Source organism: Cynocephalus volans, chromosome 3 (assembly GCF_027409185.1).
Source record: "Cynocephalus volans isolate mCynVol1 chromosome 3, mCynVol1.pri, whole genome shotgun sequence".
Classification (NCBI taxonomy): Eukaryota; Metazoa; Chordata; class Mammalia; order Dermoptera; family Cynocephalidae; genus Cynocephalus; species Cynocephalus volans.
Window position 1 is genome coordinate 43428898 of NC_084462.1, and position 20530 is coordinate 43449427.

General features: G+C 40.6%; 1 protein-coding gene across 1 annotated transcript in view; it reads left to right on the forward strand.

The window, feature by feature from the left end:
- Nucleotides 1–20530, forward strand: part of CERS3 (ceramide synthase 3) — a 69855-nt gene that overhangs the window by 27143 nt on the left and 22182 nt on the right. The window contains exons 8-9 of the mRNA XM_063091649.1: nt 2406–2512; nt 13708–13861. Of these exons, the coding sequence (XP_062947719.1) occupies nt 2406–2512; nt 13708–13861 (261 nt within the window). The remainder of the gene's footprint in view (nt 1–2405; nt 2513–13707; nt 13862–20530) is intronic.

Below are 20530 nucleotides of genomic sequence, written 5' to 3' on the forward strand. Positions count from 1 at the left end.
TGTAATTTGCCAAACCCTGTTCAAGAAGTAACCAGAAGTCATTTGAAGCCATCTCAAAGCAACTGGCCCTGTTAAAATATGTTCTGTGTACAGAATTTTATTTCTACCTCGTGTGTAATGATAATTAGACATGCACATCCCATTCTAAAGGCCAAGATTATTATATATGCTTCAGGGCCACAAACAGCTTAGCAAAAGGATCGCACCAGCTTTTCCATGTGTTGTTCTCTGAATGCAGCCATCTCTATTATAATCACCTCCTGCTCTGATCATATCTCATATGATCTGATCTCATATCTCTGATCATAACCCTGACTGAAAATTAAGACCATACTGGCCATGACTTAAGACTTTTATACTATTCTGTTGCTTCTAAACCCTCTTGTTCAATTGACTTTGGTATGTGTCCAATGTAGAAACAGCTTCATTGTGTTATTAAAGGAGAGTTAGATCTTCGGCTTGGTAATAAGTGTTGGGTTGTCCCCACCCACTCACCCTACCCTGTGACACAACTACCTAAATGACTTGGCAAATCACTTATTGTTTTGTTTCTACTCCTGGCTGTAGCATGAGAAATCTCATTTATCCCTTAGGGTATATTGTGAAGTTTAGCCCATTATTGTTTGAAAATGTCCTGAGGTCCTTAGGTAAAACACAGAAGAAAAATGAAATGATCAACTTAGAGCTCCCTTCATGGGTAAACTGTAAGAACAGCTTCAAGTTGTGGTGATCATGCCTCACTCTTGATCCACAAGTCATGATCTAAGCTGAGGTCAATGAGCGGGGCGGGTGCCTCCCACCCGCTGGAGGCAGAGAGGCATTAGGGAGTGGCAGGGCCTGTTTTTGATATTCTCCAAGAGAGCATATTCCATAGCTTCCTTGAATAGTTGTTTTGGTGTCTGTCCTCCCAGTCAAGTTCTAATCAAACCCAGATACAGTACAACGTTGGCCCGGGTTAGACCTTCCTTGACACGGAGTCTATTCATCTTTCATTTTCCTTAGCGCAGCTGGCGGGTCGTTCTTCACTCTTTCTTTGTGAGGAACACAGCCTCAGCATCTGCAGCTCTTACTCATCAGTACCTCTTCACCTTCTTTGTACCTGTTCCTGGTCCTCTCTAATTTTCCACGTTTGGATCCAGGACCTAACAGTATCTTGGCTGATCCTTAGCCAAGAAGAGATGTTACTGTCTGGTATTTCATCATTACACAGTTCAGAACACAATGTGTGTACGTTTTGCCCAGAAGAGTGTTCTTTGCCCTCGTGGTGGACTTACAGAGATCCTCTTCTGAGCGCATCTCTAGCTTCCCACCTGGCCTGGCTGCTGACCTTTCAAACAGCTGATTTCTCCATTTCAGTCACTCTGGGCGCCACGCCCATCTCCCACCCACCTGCATGCTAGCCTTCTCTATGTCAAAACCCAGAGATACCCACTTTGGGCCTTCTGCCAGCCCCACAGTCCGGTCATATCTTTATCCCTTGGTAATTATGGAAAAATACAAAAAATGCAAGGTAAACCCTTCCTGGAATGTAAATACATTGCCTTTCTTGTTCTAGAAGGCCTTGAGCCTCCAGGGTGATGTCAGTTCTGAAACTGCCCGAGTATAAGTCACACTTCCTAGAGGATGATCTGCATCTTCTAGGGTTAGAAGGATTATCTGTGCCCTAGCAACTCCCACCCTCCTCCTGCTCCCAACTCCCACCAGGAACTTTCCTCTTCAGCCTTGGGCACCACTGGATAATGCAATAGACAATCCTCATAAATTAACCTTCTACTGCCACATCCAACAACCCTTTCTGTAACTCTTTTTCTTCAACACAGATCATTTAAGCTGTGCAGACTAACATTAAATAAGTAGGAAAAATCAAGTGCTTGAAACTTTATTTCAACCAGGACAGGGCCCCAAGTTTTGCCTCCTGACTCCACCTCTTCTGTCATCTGCCTTAATGTAGCCATGTTGACCGCAGCATTTGCAGCCCAGCTCAGGATTTCACTCCTATTCCAGCTTTTCTTCAGTCTAGCTCTCCTTCCAATTAAATGGAAGTATTAAATAAATGCCCAAATAAAATACATGCATGAAATTGATTATGCTGACTTATAGTGTTTTTGAAAGACAGAAATAATATTACAGTCATTTTAACATATCTTTTTAAAATGTTACATTATGGAAAATTTCCAGTGTATGACAAAATAAACAGAGTAGTACGATGGGCCCAGCCAGCTTTCAGCAGTTGTCAGTGTGGCCAGTCCTATTTAGTGTATTGTCCCATCCACGACACCCACCTTCCACCCAGATTGTTTTGAAGCAAATACCAGACATCATATCATTTCATTTATAAATATTTAGTTTTTAAAATTTGCATTACTATCACTTTATCTGAATGTAGTTTCTTTCTTTGTTTTCAGTCTGCTAAGATGTTTTCTTATGCCGGATGGACGCAAACCTGTAACACCCTGTTTTTCATCTTCTCTGCCATATTTTTCATCAGCCGCCTCATTATTTTTCCCTTCTGGTGAGTAGACAGGTGATGTGCCCTGCCTTTGGTCAGTGTGCTGCGTTGGCCTTGGCACACTGTCACGGTCAGAGCATTGACCTTGCTTTCCTTACACTGATCTCCAGTTAGTTGTGCCACGTTCAGTTGGAGGCGAGGATATGACAGAGCCATTTCTATAAATAATGAAAACAACACTCTCCAGCGTGCAAAAGGTGTATTGCAAAGGGAGATGGAGAATGTGTAACCCGATGGGCAAGCAGCAACTCTTGCTCCATGTCTTGTTTCACAAATGTGGGTCTTTCTTTGGGATTAACAGCTTTTCCAGTTACTCAATGAAAAGCCATTAGCCAATCATGAGTTCTCTAGAAGAGAGGCATGTCTGTGTTACAAATAGCCATTAGCTGAATTCCAGTCACCAGATTAGGTCCTTTACATATCTTGGCTCTAGTCTACCCAATAAATCAAGAATACCGGAATTATCACTCCTGCTTCACAGATGAGGAAACTGATACTCAGTTCATTTTCCATGACCACTGGTACACCAAGCGATTTGGGTAGCCTTTTGACATTGATTGTTTCTTGATCAGTCTTTTGATTTTCTTTAGCCAAGGGCTGACAATGAAGAACCTATGTGGTATCTTCTATGACAATAATGCCTTTGGCAAGCGTAATTTTCCATGTGTTGATTGATGGAAACTAGAATAAACATGTGGAGAAGTTTCAGATGGTTTAGAAGAAGCAGGTTTTAACCAATCAGAGTAGTTTGGGGCTACTCTGGGAGCTTCAGATTCTCTTAGCAGAACTACTGAAGATTCTAGGATCCAGGGAAAATGGATGACACTCAGGTTCCAGGCCTGATTCTTAGGTGGATGGACAGTACCCATGACCAGCATCCAGGGAAGACTGGCCAGAGGGATCGGTGGGGGCTGCCCTCCCCACGGAAGCCAGCTGCTTTCTTTAAACCATGCCTTGACTAGGCATTTTCTGGAGAAGAGCAGCAGAGTGCACTGGTGAGGTTCCTGGATACAAGAGTCACACTTGGATTCAAATACTGGCTCCACACTTACTACCTGTGTGGTCTTGGACAGATTAGACTGTCTCTCTGTGCCTCAGTTTTCTCATCCATAAAATAGAAATAAGGGTTGTCAAGAGGCTTAACTGAGGTAATACATATAAAAGAGTTTAGACCAGTGTCTAATACGTAGTAAAGACTCAGTAAATTCTATCTATTGTTATTAAAATTATTAAGAGTATCTCAGAATTAGAGGTTAGTGTAGAATCAAATGTTAGATGCATATTTCAGATACTTCCCTTGGTTAATAAATCACCTTACCTCCACTTTTGCTTTGACTGAGCAAGTGTGTTCGTAAAATTATAATATTGTGTTGATAGGATAGGTATTGACTTGCAGATAACAGTTGGGCGTAGCTTTCCAGTGTGACTTTCACAGCACAGTAAACCCAGTATTTGCCCACCTGTGCCCCTTGTCATGTTGCAGAGGCACCATGTGCTCCAATCATCTGTCACTGCGTAAAGACTATGTGAAGTCTAGTGGTTTCAGGCAAACCATTTCTGTAAGGGCTGGAGAATAAATATTTTAGGCTTTGAGGGCCACATATGGTCTTTGTTGCATATTTTTCTTTATTTTGTTTTGTTTTGTTTTACAACCCTTTAATAATGTACCAACTCATACTTAGCTCACAGGCTGTACAAAAATATGTTGCAGGCCAGATTTTACCCACAGGCCATAGTTTGCAGACCTCTTTCTTAAAACAACATTTATTGTTATTATCCCTTATGGTTCTGGGATTTGATTGGCCTTGGCTAGATGGTTTTCACTTAGGGTTTCTCATGTGGTTACAGTCAGATGGTGGCTGGGCAGTCAGACGGTGGCTAGACTTGGAATTTCCTTGAAGCCTTCTTCAGTCACGTGGTTGAAGTAATACATATAAAATCAGTTAGTTGATGCTGGTTGTTGGCTGGAACACCTGCAGATGGCCCCTCCACTTGGCCTTAGCCTCCTTTCAGCATGGCAGCTGCATTTCCAGGGGGAGAGCTAGAGAAATGCTGTATCTCCTTTTATATCCTGGCCTCAGAAGTCACATCATGTCATTTCCAACCTCACATTCTCATTGGAACCAGGTCACTAAGGCTGGCTCATGTCTGAGGGAAGGAAAATTAGACTCCATTTCTTGATGGGAGCAGTTTCAAAGAATTTGCAAACATATTGTGAAAGCACATACCATGGAAGCTCTCAGTCCACAGAACTCTCTGAGAAGCTTCTGCAGTGTTGCTGCTGTGGTTGGCTTTTGATTTAGCGATGGACAACATTCACCTCAGAGTTTCCCAGCATGTCTCAAAATAAACAAGCAAGCTTACTCTCACCCATAAACAGTTGGACACCGTGGTGTGGTGGAGTGGTTGTGGAAATAGTGTGCATGTTCCCACACACCCTCAACTTCAAAATCCTAGATCCAAGAGCCCATTCTCTTGCCAGCATTTCTGGGTTTTGAGGAGAATTAGTCACATGTGTTTCGCATTTCCCTAATCTCGATACCAAATTCACTAGTCCACTGCAGAGGGCAGCCAGCACCACTGTTTGCTGTCTTCAGGGAATTGGAGTGCAAATAAACCAAGATTAACAGACTTAACTGTAAAATTTTTTTGCTGGTGAAAATATTTCTGTACTGACATTGACTGATTCTCATTGTTTGGAAAGTTGTGAAAAACCTCACCAAGGCATTGGAAGTCTGGGAGATCAGTTTTCAGTGGTCTTTCAAAGAGTCTCTAGATTTTAATGCTGAAGCACGTCAGTCAGAAAGGGAGCTTCGGTCAGTTGCAGGGTGTTGCTCTAGCATGAATAGTCTTCTCATTAACTCGAACTTGGTACACAACCAGCTTGGTGGTGCCAAAGAAGAAAATTTAGTTCCTTGTTGCTAGCCTGGCTCCAACCATCTGTCTAAAACATGTAACTCTGTAGATTCAGTTTTCAAGGATATTTTATTCAGTCCAAATTTCTTGGGAATTTACTCTGGATCAAGCAATGTGCAGATAGGAGATGTGATTGGAAGGCAGCTCAACTAACCTGTTCCAGGATTAAGACGTTTTAGAGTACTGGGGGAGGCAGTTTGCAATCTAGGTGCTCTGTTCTTCTTTCCAACTGATTTGGTTGCACGTTTTGTGGTGAGACACAGGGAAGGGTGGGGAGACAGCTAACTGGGGTTGTGTCCATCTGAGATTTGTCTGGAAGCCTTGAGGAAAAAAACCTGGGTTTGTACGTGGCACTTGTTTCCCCTTTCCTTGAGTCAGCGTTCACTCCCCAGCCTCGAGCAGACTCACTTTCCCCTGCTGAGTCTCCCTTTTGGACTCCTGCAGCTGTGTTCTCCTTTCCTCCTGTTGTTCCTGAGTATGTTGTTTAGCTGATGTTCAGTCAGTGTCAGCAACAGTTAATTACACTGGTTTTCTAAACATTGTTTCATCAACATTAGGCACAAATTCAAATTAGCATTGGTCAAATTGCTTTAATTCAGTTGCGTGGTAACCCCATTTGTTTGCATTTTATTTATATGATATGAAAAAACCATTTAAATCTCTCGGGCTTATGTTTTTCACATTGTATTCCCAACTACTATTTTCAAATAATAATTTCCATATTATCAAATTATTGGATGTATCTATCTACTTTAACACTTACAAATACCACCAGAGAATCACTAGGCTAGAGAGACCTAAGGTCACGAAAATTATTCCCTTGACTCCCAACAATTTTCATAAATGACAAGAGTGGATAATGATTTCAAATAGGCTGGCTGATCTGAAGGGAAGGAGCACTCTGTTTTGCTGATTTTGCAACCTGTAAGGTGAGTTAGCAGGTGGCAGTGAGACTCTTGGCTGCATTTCTTGAACTCTCCACAGCCACGTGTTGTAAAGAGTACGGTTCCTACCCTCCAGGAGTGCATTATGGCAGCAGAGAGATCTTTGTATCCACCCCTAATTCACATATTTAAAGACTATTAATATTGACTTGTATTTCTCAGATGTTCCAGAAAGAAAAAAAAAAATAAAGCATTCAAACTGCGAATAATATTTAAATAAATATCATCCTTCCCTCTAGGGGTATGTGTACTTGTGGTAACTTTCTTCCCCACCACTGGTTCACTGGACTTCAGGTCTCAGCTTTTGATGATCTGGCTATCACCAGTGTGGAAAAATGGTACCCTGGGGAGCCCACCTGTGAAAGGGAATTTGTGGGTGATGAGACCATTACGAGTACTTGGAATGGCTAACAGAGCCAGGAAAATTTTAAAAAATAAAGACAAAGCTGAAAACAGTCAGCAGTGCTCTAAGCTGACATTGGTCAGTGGGAAATGTTCATGAGGAGGCCTGGGGCCCTGTCCTGCAGGATAAGTAGAGGGCGGAGTGTGGGTGTCCTGGTGCCATGGTAGGCTGATGCCCTTTGTGCAGCTAGTACAAGAAAGAAGGGGCTTGTGCAATGCGAGAGCGGCCTGGGGAAGCCAGCCCCTCCCTGAGCCACCATTGCAGATGTCTATCAGGAACTGGACTTTCCAGTTTCGTGCCTACTGCAGGAGACAGCAGTTCTCCACATGTGTTTACTGCCTTCTTCAGCAGGGAGCCTTGGGGGAGCCCGCTCCCTAGCCCCCGCGAGCCTGGGACTTCCTTATGTACTTTACACATCTGTGAAGAACAGCAGCAGCATCACCCTCCCTCAAACCGTGGAATCTCAGAACGAGGGCCTTTACTCATAACTTAGTTCAACCCCTGTATTCATTGATTTAGAAATAATTTTAAGCTTTCAGGAAAATATCAAGTGTATTACAGAGAACCCCTGTATGTGCTCTTTACCAGTTAGTGTCTTGTCCTGTTGACTTTGTCATTCCTTCTCTCTCTCCCATCTGCTCACACGTGTGCGTGCATGCCAATACACACACACACACACTTATGTGTATATGTGTATTTGTTTCTGAACCATTTGAAGGTTGTGAACATCAACTAAATCATTCTCTGTGCCCTAAATACTTCAGTGAGTACTTCCTAAGAATAGGGACATTGTCTTATGTAATCTCAGTATTGTTATCATCGGCAGGAAATGTAGCCATCTGCCATCCATGTTCCAATTGTGTCAATCAATCCAATAATGTCTTTTATTACTTTTCCACCTCACTATTGGGATCCAGCTCTGGATAACATATTGCATTTAGTTGTTCATTTGGAACAGTTTCTTATCCCTTCTTTGTCTTTCATGTCATTGACATTGTTGAACCATTTAGACCCCATATTTATTTTTCAGATGAGGAGTTAAGGTATTTCCAGAATCACACAGCTAGTTATGGAAGAACCAAGACTAAGAACAGGACATTTGAAACACAGAACAGATATGTTTCAAATTAAATTACTAAACTGGAAGGCATCACTTGACTTCATAAGTATTTATTAAGTTTTCTTCAGCTATACAATCACTTCAAAATCTAAGACATCTCTGAGGTAGACAATTGCTCACCTGTAGAACCAGAATTTGTTATCCTAAAAGGGCTTAATGCTCACACCTACACTTAGCAAGAAAAAAAGACCTTTAACATTAAATTTTCTTTAGAAAAATACAACTTTTTGTGGTTGCTTTATTTTGCCCAGCAAAACCAACTACTGTCTATACCAGCACTGCAGTGATTGAGAGAGTTAATTGGGAAACAAAACTGAAAACAGAGAAAAGGCTGAGCTTTGCAATTCAAGTGCACAGTAGTAGTTTATCAATTTGGAAAGATTAAAGTCCAGTGGATTAGAGCAGAGTGGTTTTAGGAATTTAGGAGTACAGCAGTCTTTTGGCATTCTCGATGAAAAGGAAAATTCCACTCAGCCTGTCAGGTCCTGACCGATGATAAAGTGTCCAAGTGTTGTGTGTTCACGCCTGTGCCTGCACACGTGTATGCACGTGTGTTAGGGAGAAAGGTGGGGAGGGCAGATGTGTGTGTTTATTTGTTTGTTTGTCTTATTTTCCTTTTTCTTTCAGCAAAGGAGAGGAAATTTCGATTGAGAGAATGAACCAATCTTTAGTTAGGTCCTGAAAATTTAACTGTGGGGGCACAACCTGCTGTCGCTGGAGCCACAGTGGCTGCTCCTCTCTGAACTCATGTCCCCCTGCCTGGGCCTCCTGTCCCCTCTGTGCTCCCACAGGGAATGTTCAGACAGCAGAGTCGCTCCTCTTCTAGAGCTTGCTTTCCCTCTCCCAAGTGGCTTCTCCTCCTGCTGGCAGAAAACACAGCTAGTTCAGCAGCACTCTCTTGTGGGTGTTGATCCAGCTGTGTGCCGGTGGAAGCCCAGCACAGTAGGAAAAAGGGGATGGTGGCGGGAAAGTGGCAAGAAGAGTAATACCTGTAGTTGCGATGACCATTTGTGTGCCCACTGTGTGCTGAGCCCTTTCTGTTTGTCAACTCAATTATTCTCATAACGATCCATGAGGTGGGTGGTGTTTCTCACTTCATAGCAGATACCGAAGCCCACAGCGGCTGTAGGACCTGCAGAAGGTCCCAGGAGCCCTGAGCCAAGTCTCACTGGCTCCACAGCCCTTGCTGTTGGTGTCCTCTCCTCTCTGCCCTGAGGCTCAGCTCTCTCAGAAGGTATTTGCATTTAAATGGCAGTCTCTTCCATTTTGAGAGCTCTACAGTTTTTAAAGTCTCCATGGAGCCTACCAATCAGTGAGGTAGGGTTAGTTCCACCTGATGACTAAGGGCCTTGTACAGGTTCCAAAGCAAGAAATTGGTGGTGTCAGGCCTTGAACCCAGCTCTGATGATTCTGAGCCCAGTGCATCACTTCCCTTTCTAAAGCCAGCAAAGCTTCCTGTTGCTCTTACAATGGAGGCCACACCCCGACCTTGACTGCCAGGCCCTCCTGAGATGGCTTCATTCATTCCTTCACCCACCTCAGGCACACCACCCTTCCCTGCACCTGCTCCCCCTCGAGCCACCCTCGTCTTCTTTTAGCTCCACCGCTTTTCCAGGATGCTCCCACCTGAGGCCCTGCAGGAACAGTACAAAGTTCCTCCGCGGCATGGAGTGGGGGAGTCTGGGCTCAGTCAGAGCCCTGCAATGTGCCTCACCCTTTCCTTTCTTTATTTGCATGAATCATAATGAGCAATCATATGTTTAGCCAATTATTCACATTCTCTGGTAGACTATGTAAAGGGGATATTATTGAGTAGGTTCTGTTGTCAATTTTGACACTGGCAAATTCCCCAATAGGGGACCTAGTAAGGGTCAATGCCCTGGAACACGAAAGTAGGGGACATGGAAATGACAGTGTCATGGACACCGCTGTTGGAAAGCTGGCCCACCAGTGAGGAGCAGGGGAGCCTAGAGGAAAGCTTTAAATTCAAGGGTGACCAGAATAGCATGGAGACATCTGTTGTGGAGGCCGGTGCTTTAACAGATAAAAAGAGTTTTAGTTGAAAAGGGGAAGTACATTCTAGGCCAAGAGAGCACAGAATAAGACACAAAATCATCTAAGGCCCCAGCATCCAGAATTACAAATAGACTTTACATATGTCATTTCCCTCAATTCCCATTAATAACCCAATAAATGTGGGCACCAGAATGTAAGCACTACTAGTTCATGGATTTTGGTCCCTTTATTTGTTATTATATTCCTGGCTTCTACCAAGTGCCTGGTGGCACTTTGGTAGGTGTTTAATAAATGTTTATTGAATGAATAAGGTAGGTACTCTGCTTTACAAATGAGAGAATACAGTAAGAAGTAAGGCAAGATTATATAGCCTGTAAGTAGGAGAGCCAGGCTTTTAAGAAAATATGGGAAAGTATGTTTTATAGTGATGGAGATGAAAAAGGGCTTTTAAAGTATAACATGTAAACTAGATATAAAGGAAACAATTGACAGATTTGGTTACAAAAATATTTTTCTAATTAATTCACAGAAAAATAAGGTTTAAAGAAAGTATCAGACTATGTAAAAATATGTAACATGATTAAAAAACAGTGTTGAGATCCTTAATATATAAAGAGCATTTATGAATCAACAGAAAAACTAAATACTCCAATAGAAAAATGGACAGATACATAAATAAGTGGTTCTCAAAAGAATAAATAAAAATAACCAAAGAAAATAAGTGGTAAACTATATAAATTTATGTATAAAGGTATTTATGTAGTCACTTCACATGAAATGAAAATGTAAATGTTAACAGTGCAGTGTTATTTTAGGTAGAGATTGACTAAATGCAATGTTGGTCAAGGTCTGAGGAAGCAGATACTCTCACACGTTGGGTGTAAGAGTATTGATTGGTACAATCTTGCTGGAAAGCAGTCCAGCAATATACATTGTATTTCAAAATGTAAAATGAGTATTCTCTTCAATTCAGGATTTTAGCTATTCTAAGGGGATAATCAAACAATTCTATCAAAATGTTTTTACAAGTAATTCTCACAGTGTTCTTTATAATATAATGAAAATTGGGGGAGAACTTAAATGTCTATCAATAAGGGATTAGTTAAATTATGATATAGCTATACAATGGATTTCAGTGCAGCCATCTCCTAGGATGATATATATAGTAAGGGTTGGGAAACTATGGCTCACAGGCCAAATCCAGCCCCCTGTCTGATTTTGTTAATAAAGTTTTATTGGAACACAGCCACACCCATTAATTTAGGTATTATCTATATGTGAATTAATTTATGTAATGTTAGCTGCCAAATGGCAGACTTGAGTTGTTGCAACAGACACTGAATGGCCCAGAGGCCTGAAATATTTATTATCTGTCCCTTTACAAATAAGTTTGCTGACCTCTGATATATAGCTGTATGCATTGACGTGGAAAGCTCTCTGTGGCATATTATTGAATGCAAAAAGTAGGGCACAAAATTATGTGCGTAGTGTGATCCCTGTTATATAAAACCATGTGGTGATGGGGGGGTCATAAAAAGCACCTTAAAGAATGCATTTTTAGGAGAGATGTCTTGAATTATATTCACGAAAATATTCTGCATTATCTGTGAGACTTTAAGTGGGTTTTCTACAATTTTTTTTCTTTTTTTTTGGTGGCTGGCTGGTACAGGGATCTGAACCCATGTCCTTGGTGTTATAAGGAAATTATTGCATTTTTGAATTGAAAAGTAAATTTGAGAAATATTTGCATAAATAAAATGGGTAAATGACTAGTATCTTTATTATGTAGAGTTCACTTAATTGTTTTTCAAACAGAAAAAGAATTTGAACTAACTCACAAAAGAGGAAATAGAACTTTTAAGTGGGCATAGAGGAACTATCAAAGCATTGCAAATAATGCAAATTGAAGTTGTTTTGTTCTTTAAATTAGTAAATTTTAAACCTACCTGGTACTGGTTGGGGATTCAGTGAAACTCGTTTTTCATAAATTGCTGGTGGCCATATACCACCATAGGGTTGTTATAATTTTGGAAAATAATTTGGCAATATTTTAATGCCTTTTAATATACACCTTGAATTTATGTACCCTTTAACGTACACTTTGAAATAGTAATCTGACATTTAGGAAGATACACTTCTAAAGAAATACTCTTCAATTTGAGAAACACTATATACAAGTTGTCCAAACATTGTAAAGGTTTTTAATTTAAAGCTAAATGGAATTGAACATAAAAGTCCATGTGTGCTATATTTACCACATCCAAGTGTGGATGAGGATGTGGAACAACTGACATCCTCATGCATTGCTGGTGGAAATGCAATGCAGCCAGTCTGGAAAACAGCTTTTCAGTTTCTTATAAAGTTAAACATATGCTTATCATATAATATGCAACAATTCCACCCCAAGGTATTTACCATCAAGAAATGAAAACTTATATTCACACATGCACATGAATATATTTATAGCAGTTCTATTCGTAATTGTCAACAGTGGAACCAACCCAAATGCTCTTTGGTGGTTGAACAGATAAACTGTGGTACATCCACGCAGTAGAATACCACTCAGTGATAAAAAGGAACAAGCTATTGATACCCACAGACCTGAATGAGTCTTCAGGGCATTATGCTGAGTGAAAGAAGGCTGTCTCAAAAGCTCACACGCTGTGTGATTCCATACATATGTCCCTGGAAAGACAAAACTAAAGGATGGAGAACAGATAAGTGGTTGCCAAGTGTTAGGGATGGTGAAGGGTGTGACTATAAAGGGATAGCATCAGCGAGTTCTTTGGCATGACGGATCTGTTCTGTATCCTGACTGTGGAGGTGGTTACAAAAACAAATACACGCATTGTAATACACCAAAACCGAGGTATTCTTACTGTATGTTAATTAAAAAAATGAAATGAAAATAAACCTGTAATAGAAAAAAACTGGAAGATAATGCACTAAAATTACATAATTACTTAAGGTTATGGTATCATGGACAATTTTCTTTCTTCTCTTATTTTCCCAATTTCACATGAGAAAATTATTTTCATAACTAAAATAGTATACTTGTAAACATACCTATCCAAGAACTCTAAAATCATAGAACTGTAGGAAGTTTGGGAAAGAAACAAATAGCCTTTTATACTGAAATAGTGTCTGAAGACACCATTCATCATGGGCCATCAGGGGCAGTTCAAATGGTGTCCAGTAATCTGTTTATGAAATTAATAGAGTATGCAATTCACTTTAGGACATGGAAGTAATCGGGGAATTTTTGCTTTGTTAAAAGCCTCTTTTGTTAGGGTACCTCAAAAAGCTCATGGAAAAATAGAATTAAAAAATAATTCAAATATTTTCATTAACTTTCTGAAGTACCCTTGTATTTGTAGAATTCTCCATTCACCTTTGATGCCAAATCAGTGAGATTGTATCATATGGCAACAACAGCCCCATGTAAACATGCGTTATCTCATTAGTTCTCCACATCCCACCCCCACTGAAAGGTAAGTACGGTTAGTCTTCTGTTTGCCAAGAAGACACTGAGATACGGAGACAGTCTAATGTGAGCAGTGGGCAATAAAAATGCCATTTGCCTTAAATTTTCTCTCAGGAGATAGACTGCATTACTTGTGGCTTGCCAATAATGATATAAAAGGTAATATTATCACATCTTTTCTCTTGAGAATTTCCTGGACATCATTAGAAATGAAATAAATGTTGTATGCCTTGGGAGAGAAAGTAATTGTTTTCTTATTGAAAATTCGCGAGTGCTTTGGCTGTAATGACATTCTCCCGTCTGCTTGGTTTTCAGGATTTTATATTGCACGCTGGTTCTGCCTCTGCACTACATCAATCCCTTCTTTTCATACATCTTCCTCAACGTGCAGCTAATGGTCCTACAAATCCTTCACTTTTACTGGGGTTATTTCATCCTGAAGATGCTCAAAAGATGTATATTCTTGAAGGTAAGGATGTCCAAGTATTATTACTCTTAACAAGCAGACTTCATGCCAGATTAAAGGTGAGGCCCAGAGGATGGAATGTTCAAGTTAATTCATAGTTTTAACCAGTATTCTTTTTTTCTTGATTCAATCATTACTGGTACAACTTCTCTAAAATATAGCTAGATTTTTCATAAGTAGATCTCTAAGGTGCTTTTAAGAAATTGCATTCATTAGAGGGTATGTTATTTTGACATGTTTTAATCCAAAAATTGATTATTGCTTTCTAAAGAATCCCTTAATGAGTCAAAATTTGCCCTAGTTTGGGATAAGCTATATGATGGTAGTCGAGTAATATTTCAGAGCCTTATGTTTACCTTTACTGAGCATCCAATTTACACATAAAGTTCTCCCCCTAAGCTTGTTCCTACTCTGAAATATTGTCCATCTTTTGGCTATACTTTGTTTCTGAAAACATTTTTCTATCTAATTAATAACAAATTGATGATATCTTTCAGATGATAGAAGGTTTTTTGTTTTGTTTTGAATTCAGATCTGGGCTTTAACTCCAGAACAGGGCAAGGGAAGGGCTACAGAAATGAATAAGACACAATCACTGTCTTAGGGGAACAGCCCACCAGCTTGTGGGAGAATGTTCACCTGCTAGCAACTGACTATAATGTATGGAATGTCCTGTGTTAAATAGCAGTCCCAGAGACTTGCTGTGGAAGGAAAGATAAAACAGAAATTGACTCAAGGGACCAGGGAAAGTTTCACCGAGTGATGGAGTTTTAGTTGAGCCTTTAAGGCAAGCAAAAAAATCAGATCACACTCCTACTCTCTGAATATTGTCCATCTTTTGGCTATACTTTGTTTCTGCAAATGTCTTTTTCTCTAAATATTAATAAATTGATATTCTTCTTTGTCTTGAAATCATACAGCTAAGGGAGTTTTAATTAATGATCTGTCAAGTAGAAAGTTACAGCTGGCCCATTTTCGGGTGTTACTGTCTATGTATAGCACAACATTATGTCACCATCATAATGGGTGACTCATATTTAACAAGTTGGTAATTAATCTGATAAACTCATTTTGTATCGACTCTCTAACTCATTTTCCTACTTTAGCAATTGTGTCTCAAATATCATTGACGAGTTGACAAATGAAATGGTCATTGCAATAAATGACCTCTGGGATTTCTACCATTTCTTAGCTTCTAGATCTAGACAGAGGTGGAAATTGGGCTACATCTGGATTAATCCACGGGATCCAAACCCTTGACCTTGGTGTAATAACACCAAACTCTAAGCAACTGAGCTAACCTGCCAGCCTATTTTTTTTTTTAACTAAATTATTGACATGAGCTTGTTTTCTTGAGAGCTGACTTTTTTTTCCTAAGGTTTGGGTGCCAAGAAAAAAACTTTCATTGAATGCTTCTAGTTTATTAAAATTCCAAATAGTTTTTCTATGATCTCTGAAGAAGTTTTTGAAGTAACTGAGATAAGATTAAGAATGTGAACAGTCAGACAATTTGCACATGCCATGGTTGGCGTAAAGGAAGGGACCTAACTGAGCCTATAATTCTTTTGGGTCAAGGCTTCCTGGAGTTCCTGTCCTTACGCAAAAATTGTTCCCTTATTAACTGGTGAGTGATAATAATTACAGGCCTGGAAGGTATCCCAGGGAGTGGAGCCTGGAAACCAGAAGACACTCTAGTTGGTTTCATCGTGATTTTTGCATTTCTAATCTCTAATGGGTCATGCCAGGCCTGATTAGAAACCCAGCGTGTTGGGGAGCTGTGGACAGGAATCTCTGATTTCTCAGCCTGTACTTTAGAAAAGCTGTTTCCAGTTGCAATTTGACAGCAGTTGCAAAGGCCCCTGCAGCCCTCATCCTTGTAGCTTGTGTGACTTCAGCTGGCTTGCATGTGCACTCCGTTTTCCACAGCAGTGGCAGAACTGGCTGTGAAATCAGCTTATTCCTCCAAAGCCGTAAAGCCTCTTTTTAAAGAGTGGTATTTGAAGGCGTAGTTGCATTGCAAAGGGGAGGAGAGGGACAGAGGCAGGAGTTGAAATTCTTAGAGGAACAACTGACAAATCAGTTTTCAACTCTATTTAATAAGTATTTAGCATTTAATGCAACCTCATCTGTTACTAAAGAGACTAAGTCTTGGATACTTTAAAAATGGAATTGCAAAAGTTCATAGGCCTCCAAAAATTTCTTTAAAATCTTATAAGGGAGACTGAGAATTTGTCCCTTTAGTTCCTCACATGTGGTAGGTTCCCAGTAAGTCATTTGAATATGCAAATGAATACATAATTTGGGAAAACAAACCACACTGTTTTGGGTGAAAACTTACAAAATAATTTATTGATCATTTTTGGTCTCCATGAATTTTCATGGCAGACTGAAAAAGAGAAAGTGATTATAATTCTTAAAAATAGCATGTTTTTGGTAACATCCCCGGTCTTATTTTCCATAAAAATAGGGTTATTGCCCACGTGTGATGAGTGAGGGTCTGCCACAATTAGCTTTTGTTCCTGAACACCTTAAAATAAGAGTATCACTGTAATTTCAAGACACTAACTGTCCTGTGTTCAGGACACTTGTTAGCAGGCATCTTGCTGCTTGAGAACAAGCACTGGCACTGAAATTTATCTGGTTCCTATGAAATTAGTGATTTTGTGATGAACTACCAGCCTGCACAGCACATCAGGAACTGTGACAGGCTGACATATTCATCTTGTCATTCTCTTTGCAAACATGAGAAGTGCTGTGAGAGAAAATTAGAAGGAACATAGTGTACTTTTGTTTAATATTACTTAAGAGAACTCGATCATCTTTAAGCTTTTATTTTCTTCTTTTTAAAAACCATACTGGGTCCTGGCCAACTCAAGCATGTCTCTGTGACGTCTTACACTGGTGAATAGCCAAGACATGCCCAGGGGGAGCTAGAGCATGCAGCCACTGAGCCAGGGTGGAGAGACTAGCCCCTTGGCAACCTGCCCCAGCCATCTGCAACTCAATAGGCAGCATCTCTGAAGTTCACAGAATGACACTTCGCATATGCTGAACTGTTTTACTTAAAGAAAGGAACACACTAATAAACATGAGGAAACTCAGGCATAGACCAAAATTCACACAGTAATTTCATGGCAAGGAGATGACTAGAACTCGAGTCTCTTTTCTTGTGACACTTTGCCTTTTTAAAAATTACTCCTTATTTGAATTAAGGGCAGAAAGTTAATAAGCAGAAATACCCAGAAAATCAATTTTAAATACTTGTATAGAGTAAAAATTAATGAGTACATAAACGAATTGAGTAATCAAGATAATAGATTAAAATGTAGCACAAATCCTTTAATTTACTTTTGAATGTTTTTAAAGCATAAAAAAATGTTTTATTAATTTTTTTAAAAACTCAAATCACTTCCAAGTAAAGCAATTAGATAGCTAAGAGTACAGACTCTGTAAAGATTCAAACCTTAGCTCTCCCATTTACTGACTGTGATCTTGGATGTATTACTTCTATTTATTGCCTCAGTTTCCTCACCTGTAAAATGGGGATGATGATTATTAGTACTTGACTTAAAGGGTAGAGCCCTTAGAACCGTGTCTGAACATAGCAATCACATGATAAACACTGGCTGCCATCATCATTATCATTATTACTACTTAAGCAGGTTCTTTCTACCAAATTACAGGTTGCTGGGCATTGAATCTCAGTCAAGCCTATTCCTGTTGCTTAGACAGACAGTAGTACTGCAGCTGATGGCAGATGTCAGAATCCTTGACTTTCAGCCAAGGTTCCAATGACAGTTTTCTAAACTGTCTTTTGCCACTTACTTTCATGACTTACATTCCAAATGACCCCTTTTTTCACATTCTCTCAGATGTCAGCATATTAGGGAAGAAATAAGAAATCTGTAACATCCAAGGAGCCTCCAAGTTTCTTTTGTTTAGTAATAGCAGATGTAAAAATTGCACTTTGCTGAACAAGACTTCATAAAATACCACAAAGACTGATGATTGAAATAAAGTATTATAAAAGTGCTATCAATTTACATTTCTATATTTCTGCATATGTACACAGATTAACTAGCTTGACAATTTAGTCATGAAACAACAGTGGGATTTGTCAACTTGTAATGACAAAAATAACTATGCTAAGTTGCTTAGCTTAAAGAATTCCAAATTGGAATATTCTTTCACACTATACATTCAGCTCAACAACAAAACGGAATTTCCACAGAACTGTAGAACTAAAAGAGACCATAGACATCTGCTATGACCCGACGGCACCTCTCCTCAGGGTCCCACTCTCGTCTGCCGATCACCACACACGGCCACAGGAGTGAGTTCGTGCTGACTGATTCGTGGTCACTCTGTGCAGCAGCTGTTGTTATCCCTCTTTCATACAGGAAGAGCACGTGGCTGAATGAAGTCACATGACTTGACCAGTGTCACACAGCAGTGGGATTCACACCCTGGAAGCCTGAGACTTCAGAGCCTGTGGTGCTAATGCTATGCTCTTCTGTTTCCACAGTAGTTCTGCATTTGTGAACACATGGCCTCAAACGTGAGGAATAGGTGTTGCACGTGTGTGTTTACGTGTGCTTCTCTGTGGTGTATTTATTGTGGCTTATGCTTGATTTTCACCTATTTCAGAATTGTATCTTTGACCTTGCTGAGTTATCTTTATCATTACTTTACAAGTAATTGATTGATTAATCCCAGGTTTTCACAGAGGGCACTCTAGAAAATCTCATTAAGTGTATCCCCATTAGAGGATTTTTCTGGCTTAAAGCAATCATGAGCTGAGTTTCTATAAACCTGAAAGGGGAGAGTTGTTTAAAGAAGTCAAAGTTGAATAGGCAAACATCTTCATGGCTCTGTGATAATAAAAGCAAGACAGTGCATTATGAGTGAGATGCAGGCCAGTGGTGAAACTGGCCCCTCCCAGTCTCCTGCCCCCATAGAATTACTGTTGCTTTGCCCCTGACTGGGAGGCCTCATGTTAGATCCACAGCTACAACAAGGGCACCGAGATGAGGGCTGGGGAGGAGACCCAAGCACACATTTGTAATTTGAAATGAAAGAAGCACAGACCTGAGAGGAGGGGTCCATCTCCCAAACAGGGAAACAAAGGCTCAGAAGAGGAAAGAGCCTTCCTAAGGTCATGCAAAACAGGACTAGAACCCATGCCGTGACCTAGTTTTCTCTACCCCAGGATAACACTGTCTGGCATTTTCTTACACTGGGATGTTCAATATCTTTTCCCAAGCTACTTGAAAATTCTTCTTTCTGCCGTTTCTTTCTAAAACAACCCCTGTTCCTGTCAGCACAGCTGTGGTGATGGCCACGTCCTGATGCTGCAGCGCCCTCTCTGCTGCTGAGCACAGCAGCGTGTCTTTTCAGCTCTTAGTGCCAGGCAGACTGACCTGTGGTGGAAAAAGATTATGTTAGGATTTTTAAATAAGTAAAACAATATTTTATTTCCATTCTCTTCAGTCTACCCTCTGTTGCTTTGGAAGTAGGTGTGGAAGGCAGCTGGATGCCAGCAGTGGGGTGAGGACTGCTGCTTCACCGTGGCAGACCCGCTTCCCTGCAGTTGCCTGAGTCACCTAATTGTACGAGTGGTTTTCATACCTTCTTTATTGCATTCTAGCTCCCCTGTGTGTACCCTTAAATTTCTTGTCTAATGTGTTTACTAACACTGGTTTTCAAAATACTATTTGTTTGAAGGTATGGACTGCTCAAGTCCTTTGATGACAGGCACTGAAGCAGTCGTGAACCAAAGGGACAGGTTCAAGATGAGAACTGCTGAATGAAAGCTTCTCCTTGATACCTGTGGCATTCAAGGCCTGCCTTTCTTTCCTCCACCCCAAAGCTGACCGTGATGGCCTCCTGAGCCATTGATCATACCTTGCTGAAGGTGGAAAGGCGGGAGGGGGATGGGGAAGATCTAAGTAAAGAGATCAGAGAAGCTCTGAGATCTCTTTCTCCATGATTTTAAACACCATTTCACAAAAATGGAATTAATCTTAATATAATCCTGGGAGGAACAGATAGCCTTCATTTTATTAGTGGAGAAAGACACACACACACACACACACACACACGCACACGTCTTATGTGGAACTTGGGTTTTAGAGTAAGGGAACAGGCACAATTCATGGCCTGTTAATAAATCTACACATTCACACAGGGATGTAAAAGTCTTATTAATGGGATCTTGGGCCAGAGAGATTGGTAAAAGCATGTGTGGGGAGACTGCACGCTGGTCAACACCGTGCCTGTTAATCTCCCACTATTTTCTGTGGCTGAACCCCCCCCCTTACCACCTCCCCACCCTCCACCACCTAAGTCTCAGAAGAGAGCTTTATGTAACACAAAAGAAACCTTATTCCTGAGAATTCGTTCAGTTTGTAGATAGGGGAAAAGGAATGGGTTTTTAAAAACATTTTCATTTTGATTTATCATGTGGGCTTTAGCACCTGAGTGATTTATGATGCAGATGGCTTGACCCATGTGCTGTTTTGTGAACAGCAAGTATGCCATCTGTGGAACTCTGGACTCTAAAAGGGGCTGTGTTCTTCCAGTGATGTCTCCTCACCACATGTGATGGGCTCCAGAGCCCCTGAGCAGAGCAGCACTGGGCGCTCACTCTTCCACGGCTCTGCAGACGGTGCT